Source organism: Bufo bufo, chromosome 1 (genome assembly GCF_905171765.1).
Source record: "Bufo bufo chromosome 1, aBufBuf1.1, whole genome shotgun sequence".
Classification (NCBI taxonomy): domain Eukaryota; kingdom Metazoa; phylum Chordata; class Amphibia; order Anura; family Bufonidae; genus Bufo; species Bufo bufo.
In genome coordinates this window covers 262,541,442-262,553,148 of record NC_053389.1, presented here as the reverse complement: position 1 = coordinate 262,553,148, position 11,707 = coordinate 262,541,442, and the positions used below count along the sequence as shown (strand labels likewise).

The window sequence follows — 11,707 nt, the reverse complement described above, 5'->3', positions numbered from 1 at the left end:
GCACAATAATAAAACAAATCAAATAAATAATTTTACCATGCGAGTAACTGTCTTTCACAATTTACCTACCCCACTCCCCACCTTCCAAGATATGCTACTCTAACCAGAGGGGGCACAGGGACCCCACTGTATTGCAGCAGGGTGGTGCTCTATAGCAGTGGTGGGACTACAACTCACATCATGCCCTGACAGTTGTAGACTTACCACAGCTAGAGAGTCACAGTCTGTCAAGGAATGCTGGTTATAGTTGGAGACTAAAGTAGTAGAACTACAAGTCCCAGCAACGCCTGCTGCACAGATAAGCAAGTTCCTATGTGCATTTGTGAAGACATTAGGGAGAAGCACTCACCTCTACTCCGGTCACCAGGGTAGTAGGAGTATGGACGCTGCCCTGTTAGCTTGGGTGTGCATTGATCACCTGACCAGGGGGCGGGGTCCAGGGGTAGGGAAATTCCATCGTCGGCCATCTTAACTCTGGGCAAAACCAAGACTTCACCCGATGTTCCTAATATCATTTTCAGTCACATAGACAGCTATTTTAATCGCGAGATCGTTACAGTTTCCCCACAAATTAGGAATAGCGCCGCGCAGAACGTTTGTGCTGAGATTCATGTTCCCGGGAGGAAGCGTATGGCGGTGCACAGCGCACCCGGAAGTGCCCTTGTGAGTCCAGGGTGACCCACGTGCTGGAGGGGAGCTTCTGTGATCACATCTGTCAGAGGCTCAACAGCAGGCATGGGGGGCTCCTCTCTTCTCAGGTCGTGTGTCTATAGGAGGTTGCTGTATAATGGGCATCAGGCCGCCCAGAGGTGGGCATCTAATACTGACAGAGGCAGTGGGAAAGAAGAGGATATAGCTAGTTTATTGGAGGGGGCGGAGGTGGACAGGGAAGACCCAGAAAAGCCCCAGCCCTCCAGATCTCCATCCGACAGCTCGGTGGTCCTGTTCCCAGGACAGGGCAGCCAGCAGGTGGGCATGAGCAGCGGACTCTTAAAGTACCCCAATGTCCGAGCCATGTTCCAGACTGCCCACAGAGTGCTGGGCTATGACCTGCTGGACCTCTGCCTCAAGGGCCCGCCGGAGATGCTGGAGAAGACCGTGCACTGCCAGCCGGCTGTGTTCCTCACCTCCCTGGCCGCAGCCGAGAAGCTCAGCCAAGAGGACCCTGAAGTAAGTCGGAAACTACAACTCCCAGCATGCAACTTTGTTACAGTTAGATTCATTTTACATAATTTCCAAAATCTCTGCTTGTCAAGCACCGTGTCTTCATTTTCTAGCGCAGGTAAACATTAAAGGGAGCCGCCTGTCACCTAATCGGAGCCTTTTAGACTGCTCAGAAACCACATTACAATGGTACCTTTATTTGTGCTGTCCCTCGCCACGGTAGCTGTGCCCACATTGTGTCCCTCGCCACGGTAGCTGTGCCCACATTGTGTCCCTCGCCACGGTAGCTGTGCCCACATTGTGCCCCTCGCCACGGTGGCTGTGCCCACATTGTGCCCCTCGCCACGGTAGCTGTGCCCACATTGTGCCCCTCGCCACGGTAGCTGTGCCCACATTGTGCCCCTCGCCACGGTAGCTGTGCCCACATTGTGCCCCTCGCCACGGTAGCTGTGCCCACATTGTGCCCCTCGCCACGGTAGCTGTGCCCACATTGTGCCCCTCGCCACGGTAGCTGTGCCCACATTGTGCCCCTCGCCACGGCAGCTGTGCCCTCTTCACAGCAGCTGTCTCCAGATAGGTGCCCCCTTGCAGTAGCCATGGCCAGATAGGTGCTTCCTTCAAAGCATGTGCAGCCATCTCAGTGAATTGGACGAAGAAATAAGAAAGAAACGAACAGCAGGTGGCGCTATACGGATACATTTTATTGAATAGCTCAGTGGCTATACAAAATTTTTAATTGCATGCAATTATAAAAGTATTCAGATCCAGGTGCTGGTTTCAGAACTAGAATATTTTTTGCAGGACATCCCCTTTAATGTTTCTTTTTTAACTAACAGCAGGCAGAGATCTTGAAAACGGCAATGTATTAATATACAAAATATACAGAGAAATTGTGAAGCTTTCTATTATGCAGTGATGAAAGGGGTTGTGCAGTTTAGAAAACTCTTTTTCGTATGTGCTATTAGGGAATTAATAGAAGAGGTGTCTTCTATTCAAGATCGTCATGGCCAGAGAGAAGAGCAGCTACAAAGAGCATCCATCGCTCTGGAGGACCTGTCCTGTATTACACCCATTGATTGGATTGGACCCTGTGTAATGCTTAATTTCCCCTGTGGTGGCGCTGCTGTTAAATTGAACACTTACTACCAGGTTTCCTTCCCAGATTACAGTTCATCACTGGAGGTCTCAATAGGAGGACACTTTGTGATCAGCTTATCTTCAAGGGACTCTTCTAACAACCAAGGGATTGTGGAGAACCTCTTTAAACTTTATTCACATAACACCGGGAAGCCTCTTTCATACGGGCTGAGCAGCACAATTCTGTTGTCTCCCTACAGAAGTCATGAAAGTGTTAATTCTCACCAATGTGTATCCATTTGGTTGCAGAAGACTTATGGGGATTCAGTTGGCAATCGTTTTTCGGGGAGGTGAGTCCACTGATAATAAGCTGGATGCCTCGCTGCTGGGTTCCTCAGATCTTAATAGGGTTTTCTTAGATTCACATGAGTGATGAATGGCATGTGATCGCTGCAGACCCAGTGGGGAGAAGTTGATGGTACTTTTTTAGTGGGTCTTATTATTGTTACACAGCCTCCAGCTCTTGGTCAAGTTTTTTTTTTTTTTTAAATCTCGAAAAAACTCTTGAATCTGTTGTGTACGCGGCCGCAAGTGTTCAATTCCCCTGTAGCGCTCCTACTGGGGAGATAAAGCATTACACAGTCCATTTCTGTTGAAATATATGGGCTGTCTGTAGAATGCATGAACATTTGGGGTCTTTCAGAGTAAGTAGTCCAGGACCCTTGCAGACGAGCGTTTGTCTCTCTGCGAGTCAGCAGCACAGCTCCCGGCCTGAACTCCCGGGGGTCACCTAGGATTACATTGATTTATGATGCTATGTTGTAATCCTTACAGTCACTGCCAGTGTTATCCAATACATTCCAGAACTGTAAGGGTTACATAGCATCATAAATCAATATAATGCTATGTGACGCCGTCAGTGCTGGGAGGTCAAGCCGGGTGCTGCGCTGCGGACTCGCTGCTGGAGGAACGCTTGTCTACAAGGGGCCTAAGAGACGCTGGTTGATGCCGGTCTCTGCTCCAGGTAGTAGAGTCCTCAGCGGTGACTTGATGGGTTTTGATAAATGCCCTGTAAGTTTCTCACTTTGCAGTCTTCCTCCAGGCCGTGGAGAAATGTGTGGTGACGGCTGGGTTCAGCGTGGGGGAGTTCGCTGCTCTGGTTTTCGCTGGTGCTTTGGATTTCACAGAAGGTAACAAAATGATCAGCTGTTTTTCACACACCCGTTCATTTCTATGGACAGCGGCTGCGCAGGCACTGCCTATTATCCAGCTGCAAATTGGATTATTCAGGCGCCATGTGAAATATTGAGAAAATATGTATTTTTATTTTGAATAGCTGTCTTCATAGAATCAGATACTCTTGACAACTAATGTTCTTCATTGCAGCTCTGTATGCAGTGAAAATCCGAGCAGAGGCGATGCAGGAGGCGTCCGACGCTGTACCTAGTGGGATGCTCTCTGTGGTTGGCACATCTAAGACTAAGTATCATTTGGTCTGTGCTGAAGCTGAAGAGCACTGCAAGACGTTGGGAATAGCGGAGCCGGTCTGCAAGGTAGCAAATTTCCTGTTCCCGAATGGCAGAGTCATTGCAGGACACATGGAGGTGAGATTCTATACAAGATTCTTCTACTTCTTTACCTACTTGGTCACGTGAGCCGGTGTTCCGTGAAATTTCCCTACCCTCGTCACATCCTGTTGTGACGCAGCCGCACCGGACATGCCGTTCCCAACTTTGGAAGGAGGTGTGCCGTGCCGCGCAGGCGCACAATGATGGGGTAGGGAAATTTCACACCAGTGTGTCTTACTTCTTAGCTGGCTCCAGATGATCAGACACCGCGCATGCGCGATGAGTGGTAGGGAGATTTTACAGAACAAATGGCCATCAGATCTCCCTACCCCCACAGTGCGCAGGCGCGATGACCAGATGGATGTTCGGTATAAGATCTCCCTGTCCGCTGGTGCGCACGCACAGTGTATCCCGATGGCAGTAGTTAGCCACGCTTGCGTACTGGCCCTGCATTTTTCCCTACCCTCTAACCGCTGCTGAGGCTCCCGGCGAATGCGCAGTGTCGGCCGGTGTCCAGCTGAGAGATAAGGCCCAGGCGCATTAGGTGGCCCCTTCTCCCCAACTCTGGTGTGAAATTTCCCTACCCAGTCGTTTGTGCGCCTACAAGGCGTGGCACACCTCCTTCCAAAGCTGGGAACGTCATGTCCGGTGCAGCCACGTCACAACAGGAAATGACGAGGGTAGGGAAATTTCACGGGTAGGGGAAATATCATGGAAGACCGGCACTGACCAGGGGAGCCATGGCGGTGGGGGGTGGGTTATAAGTGCAAAGTGAGTCACCTAGAAGTCTGAATTGGCTAAACATGTACATTTGTTGAGGAAGGTAACCAACAGTTGAGCTGCCCATAGCCACTTATTTACCATGGGCTACAAAACATTTGGGTAGGTTGAAGTGGAACATGCCCAATCCTTCTTTAGGCCCAATGGCAGACATCAGGATATTTTAGAGGGGCCCAAACACTAGTGTATGTTTAGACGGCTGCAGCAGTGACATGGCTGTATACCCAGTGTCACTGGCATCAGCAGCCTTGTGCAGCATGTGGCTGAGGCCAGTGATTGGCCGCTGTAATGATGCGGGGTATAAAGCTATGCCATTGCTATAGTCAAGTAAACAAACCCCATCGTGGAGGACTGGAACTCCGATGGTAACTGGTGAGTATGGGATCTTTTTTTATTTCATCACAATTAGTGTGTTTTTTTTTTTTTTTAAACAAGATGGACAATTTCTTTTAAAGGGATTTCATCACCTCAGACATTGGTCAGACAGGTGCGGGTCTCACCTCTGGGACCCACACCTATCTCCTGAACAGGCCCCTAAAAGTTAAGAAGAGCGCACAGGTATTTTCAGAAGTCCCATCGAAATTAATGGACTGCGCACCTTGTAATCGTAGCCACCGCTCCATTCACCTCTACAGGAAATGTGGTGGGACCCCCTCCTATCTAACATTGGTGGCATATCCTAGCGATAAGCCACCAATGCCTGAAGTGAGATATCCCCTTTGACTTGTCAGCACCCCCACCCTCCCTGACTTTGTGTTCATCTTCCCGTTTTAGAAACGTGTTCTCTTCTCACGAAGGGGAGTAGTCCTATAACAGACATTTATTTCATATCTATAGGTGGGCATCCTACCTGTTAGGCACTATTCTATCAGGTGAATCCAAGTCCCATGACAGTCGTTGTTTAGCTACTTACTCTGCTATTTTGGTACCGCCCATAGACTCTTTTCTTTTTAGCATACCCCTGTCCATTGGAATATATAAACTTTTTTTTAATATGCTTATTCCAGGCAATTCAGTTCCTGCAAAAGAATTCCAAAAAATTCTCCTTTTCTCGGACTAAGCTGTTGCCGGTGAGTGGTGCCTTTCACACCCCACTAATGGAACCTGCTGTAGAACCTTTACGTAACGCTCTGAAGACCCTCAGCTTCAAGCAGCCACTCATAAATGTGTACTGTAACGTAGACGGGAAAAGGTACAGACACGCTTCAGCTATGGAGGACCTCCTGGCCAAGCAGCTGGTCTCCCCTGTAAAATGGGAACAGACAATGCACGCCATCTATGAAAGAAAGCAAGGAACCAACTTTCCGTGGACCTTTGAAATGGGACCAGGAATTCAGCTGGGAACGATGCTCAGGATCTGCAACCTAAAGGCCTGGAAGTTTTACAAAAATATAGATGTTTTTGAAAGTGACTGTTAAAGGCCTATTGCACACAACCGTATGGCTTTTTCAGTATTTTGCGGTCCGCAAAAATACGGATGACATCCGTGTGAATTCTGTTTTTTGTGGAGCAGAACATATGGCCCCTAATAGAACAGTACTATCCTTGTCCGTTATGCGGACAATAATAGGACATGTTCTATCTTTGAACGGAAATACGGAAATAGAATGCATACAGTACATTCTGTGTTTTTTTTTTTTGCGGACCCATTGAAATGAATGGTTATGTATACGGAACGCAAAAAAAGGAACGTAAATGGGGGGAAAAAAACGTTCGTGTGCAAGAGGCCAAAGAGAAATGAGGTGTCTGTACCTTAAGTTATCATTGAATTACTGTGTAATTGCTTTAAAGGTGAATATTCACTAGTTACCACCGATTATCACCCAATCTTCCCAGACTATTGAATCTTTGTCCTCTTAGGACATCTTAGAGGGGTGACTCGCACTCAGAAATGAACAGCTAACGTCTCAGGAGTGGGACCCATGTTGATTGACGCAATGATGCTCATGTTAACGGAGTTGTCGGTGATGAGACAACTCCTTTAAGGATGTAGTCACATGTAAGGAAAATAAATCCTTACACTAAAGTATTCCAGCACTCCCTCTGTTCCCTTGGTGCTATTTTATCTAGATATAATACCGAGAAGTCTAAGAAATCTGTATCCCAGGAGATCAGACATGTCACCCCCCCCTTCTCCTCCATGTTATGTGTCTGGCTGTAAGAATACTGGCTGGAGCAGGTGCCTCCCTCCTCTCCCCTTCACTAGGACAAAAAGATCATTAAGTCCTGCTGAAGCTGGAAGAGATCAACGGTAGGGTTAACCCTGACAGGCTGACAAATAGTGAGGACAACAGTATTTCCTGTTCACTTACAGGAAAACCTGTTCATTAGGTTTAATGTCCCTTTAAGGGTACTTCTTTAGACAACCCCTGTCCACATGGCCTAAAAGGAAAAATGTCTGCACAGACTTGGGCCAGCCATGTATTACCTGGCTGTTGTGAGTACATTTTCCCAGCAGGTGGCGCAGCGGCCTAATAGCAAATGGCTGAGGGTTTTTGGAGCTGGACCCACAGATATAAACTAGAAATGGCCTACTGTTGCTTACCTTGCTGTGACTGCCCCATTAAGTAGACTTTGCAGTTTTTGTCATATCTGTTGTTTCCGATTTAAAACATCTCTGACTAAGTGTTCATACCGCCCGTCTCCACATCCATGTATGACCGGCTGTGGTCTTCGGGTACAGAATTATCTCTGATGTTAGATTAATCGTGGGACTTTCTATCAGTTTGCCTGCGGTAAACCCATAGATGTCTTGTCGATGGCACTGACTGTTTTTACTCTTCTGTGTAGAGCTATATCCTATATTAAAGAGCTGTTTTATATATACTGTGTCTGAGAAAGGAGTGATGTGGCCGGGTAAAAAGTGAGGATGCCATTGAAGACGTGCACAAATACACACACAACACAGGGTATAAGCTTTATATCAATACCTCTATGTCATGCCTTAATGGAGTCTTATGATCTGTCATAGATATGGGTGAGAACATAGCATTCGTGAAGTCTGTGACCTCAGACCAAAATACATTTATCTCTATAGAGGGCTCAGACACCTTTGGCATTGCTCAGAGATTTCTGTTACAGCATTCAAACCAAAGTTCTGTTCCGATCACTAGCAGTAGGCATTGAAAAGTGTGCAATTGTGACACCTGCAGGTGAAATTCAGTACTACAGTTTATTAAAGCGACAAAAATGGTGCCTTCCTTGTTATTTTTTTTTATTCAGATATCTGCCATTTCCTAGGCCACCCAAGATAACCGGGCAGCTTCACGCACATTTCTGCATCAGTAGTTTAAGGGCCCATTCACACAGTGTGTTTTGCAGCATCATTTTTATGCGGATAGCCTTTTCCGAAATTCTACCAAGAACCTGCTTGCGACAGCGTTCTTTCTGCCTCTTATACATCTCAGTAGGAGGCAGCACTGAGGATCGGGAGCCAGTGCGGCCGTTTTTTTATTTTTTATTTTAAGAATTCTCTTTTTATTAGTATAAAACAGAAAAAGTGTGGGGGCGCGATCCTCAGCGCTACAACCGGTTGAAATGAATGGGAAGCAGAAAAGACCTGGCTGCTGGTGGGTTTTCGGAGAAACTTTGGCATACCTGTCCACACCAAAATTACGCTGTAAAACCCGCCATGCTTCTCCAGTGCTGTACTACTAATACGGAGTGGAGCACATTTATTACACTTTTTAAGCCACTTGTGCAGTGTAAAAAAAAAAAAGAAAAAATCATGGCGCATTTCATAATTGTGCAATAATTAGCAAATTTTCTTAACGCTTTTTTTTTTTTTTTTTTAAGTGGGTGAGGCCTCCTATGGTCTTTCAGATTGACTATAATTTGCACCAGAGAGGCTTGTGCTTCTTAATAAATGGGGTGCGTTTTGCGCCGACAGACTTTATACTAATACCAGTCTTAGTATATCGGTGTGCATTGGGTTGTTCGAGAAACGGCACAGCCATCTTGGGTAGCAGAAGAGAAGCCCAGGAACTGGCAGATGCGCAGTTCAAAAAAATGAAAAAGAGAGCATCATGGAAGTTGTTTTTTTTTTGTATATAATCTTTTAGATTTTTTACTTTTTTCTTCTTTTAAACATGTCACAAGTGCAGAAAGACTTGACAGGTAATAATACATGATGCATAATATATCTGAAGCAGATTGAACATATATAGATATGTACAGAGTGGTAGTATAATGAGTACTACAAATACATTACATCATTGCATACCCGTTCGAGATAGTGACCAAAACTAGTTTTACAACCAAAAACAGTTTAAAGATAACCTCCCTCCCTCGTAACTTATATGTCTCTCAATATATCATTCTCTAATAGCCGCTAAACTTCAATCAGATAGTAGTCTCCCTAGGGTCCCTGCAGTTTTTCGTTTTAAGTCCCATTCCGAGGATAGGAAAGGTTTCATCAGTCCCCTCAACTCCAAGTCTGAGTAAACCACTTGCATATATTCTTCCCATCTTTTGAAAAATAGCTCGATGCGTTTACCTCTAAGGGTATCTGCCTCCACTCTCTCTAAGTCGAAGCACTTTTTAACGTGTTGGAATACTTCATTCACTGAAGGCACCTGTGGTCGGAGCCAATTATTGAGTAGGCACCGCTTGGCTGCCAGGATAGTAATGTACACAATTGGGTGTATGTGTGTGTGGTCTGGAGGAACATGGAGCAGAATAAACTCAGGAGTGTTAGGGATGTTTACCTTTAGATGCCTTTTAATTTGGTTTTTTATTAATTCCCCACATTTGGTCGATTCGGGGCATGACCAAATTCCATGCACCATGTCAGACCTCTCCAGATGACATTTTGGGCAACAGGTCAATCTGTTTTGGTTTTGGGCCTGAGAGGAAAAGCGAAAACCGTATATTGCTTTGTGCATCAGTCGGAACTGCGTCTCTCTGCAGCCCTCATTAAATACCACCCTTCTAATCCTTTCCCATCCCTGCGGTATTATTCGCTGTACCTCAATGGTCGGGAAATCCCTTTTCCAAGATGAAAAGAGTCTCCGCAAGAGGCTTTTGTTTGGCCTCTCGAATCTCTTGATAGAGCTCAGATAGTGACTTCTTAGTTTTTCCCCTGCCCTATCATATGGTCAAACTTATTCTGTTATATAGGAAACTCCTGATCTGAAGGAAAGCGAGTACATGTTGTGGGCGACTTAAAGGGAACCTTTCCTGTAGTTCAGTATGGGAATAATAGCGCTGTTCTTGCGTGTTCCATAGGTCTAAAGCCTTTGTAATGCCCGCCTCTTTCCATGTATCAAAGTGCTTAAGTTCTACACCCGCTGGGAATTCTGGATGACCCCACAAAGGCATGTGTTTAGAAAGTGTAAAGGGCAACCTGAATATTTTGCGGGACTCTATCTTCTTAACGGTGGTTGAGCTGAGTAACTGGTATGAATAAGGGCTTTCAAACTCCAAGGATGTACCAGCTGCGACTCCAGTACCCCATTGGTGTTGAATAGCCAATCAATACAATGTCTCATAAGACTTGCCAGGTTGTATAAGTTTGGGAATGACATACCCCCTTTTAGTTTAGGAAGTTGTAGTTTTGTCAGCGCTATTCTGGGTTTTCTCCCTGCCCATAAAAATGAACTGAAAGCTCCTTCTAACATCTGAATGTCTGAGAAGAAGTGGTATCGTCTGCATGGGGTATAGGAGTTTTGGAATGGCTATCATTTTTAGAAGTTGGCACCTGCCTCCTAGGGAAAGGGGGAGAGTCATCCACCTCTCCATGTCTGAGAGGATTTTTTTTAAAGAGTGGTGGGTAGTTTAGATGGTATAGTGATTCTGTCTGTCTACCAATGTGGATTCCTAAAGTATTTTATGGATATAGGGGCTACTTGAATAGGTATGTTAAGTTGGCGGGGATTTTTCCTATGGGGGTTATTTCTCAAGAATAAGATTTCTGATTTAGTAGCGTTCACTTCGTAACCCGACACTGAGCCAAAGTCCTCCAGAAGTTTAAAAACATTGGCTAAGTCCCTCTCAGGGTTTTCCAGAAAAACCAATAGATCATCGGCGAAAAGTGCGTGCTTAATAGGAATTTTGCCTATTTTAATACCTTCCACATAATGGAAGTTTTCTGTCCATTCCCCACTTCATGTAAATTTTTTGTGTTGAAGCGGAGAATAGCTTTCAGTAAAGGGGTTCTCTCACTTCAGCAAATAGCATTTATTATGTAGAGAGAGTTAATACAAGGCACTTACTAATGTATTGTTATTATCCATATTGCCTCCTTTGCTGACTGGATTCATTTTTCTATCACATTATACACCGCTTGTTTCCATGGTTACAGACCACCCTGCAATCCATCAGCGGTGGTCGTGATTACACACTATAGGAAAAGCGCCGGCCTCTCTGGTAGCCAGGACAGTGGGACTTCACGTAGGCTAGTGCTTTTTCCTATAGTGTGCAAGCGCGACCACCAATGCTGGATTCCAGGGTGGTCGTAACCATGGACACAAGCAGCGTATAATATGATGGAAGAATGAATCCAGTCAGCAAAGGAGGCAATATGTATAATAACAATACTTTAGTAAGCGCCTTGTATTAACGTTCTCTACATGATGATAAATGCTATTTGCTGAAATGAGACAACCCCTTTAAAGGGGTTTTCCCATCAAATACACTAATAACATAGGACTAAGAGGTCGGACCCCTAACAGTCCTAAAGCTGTGACATACCCTAGCAAAAGGAATACGTTTCTGTTTATAGTGTTTTTTTTCTTTAGTTTTAATGTGAGGATTCACACTATTTTGTATTGGGTACTCTGCTGTCACGCTCCTGTCACCATGTAGTCCGCCGTCTCGCCCCCGCAGTCCACAGCCTGTTCTTGTATCGGTGGTTATTTTGTATACAGTCTTGGGTTTCACTTCCTCATATTGGAGATTGAGGAAGCAGCAGGATTTCCAGCATTAGATGTATGTGTTTGGAGCAGATTTAGATCATTTATATTGTGATCTCTGCCCCCAGATTTGCACACTGAAGCATCCCCAGCATCACAGAGCTGTGTCCAGCAAAAGGGGTCTCAGTGTTCTATTTGCAGGGACTAGCGTTAAGACTTAAAGGGGATTTCCAGGGCTAAAACATGAATGGCCTATCCTAGGTCGGA

The 11,707-nt window shown here is 45.6% G+C and overlaps 1 protein-coding gene across 1 annotated transcript; it reads left to right on the top strand.

The window, feature by feature from the left end:
- Positions 1–619: 619 nt before the first annotated feature.
- MCAT (malonyl-CoA-acyl carrier protein transacylase) lies at positions 620–6,108 on the top strand. Its single transcript, XM_040415636.1, has 4 exons — positions 620–1,170; positions 3,344–3,431; positions 3,628–3,845; positions 5,597–6,108. Exons 1-4 carry the CDS (start codon positions 736–738, stop codon positions 6,005–6,007), a joined length of 1,152 nt encoding a protein of 383 aa, XP_040271570.1. The 5' UTR covers positions 620–735; the 3' UTR covers positions 6,008–6,108.
- Positions 6,109–11,707: the final 5,599 nt, after the last annotated feature.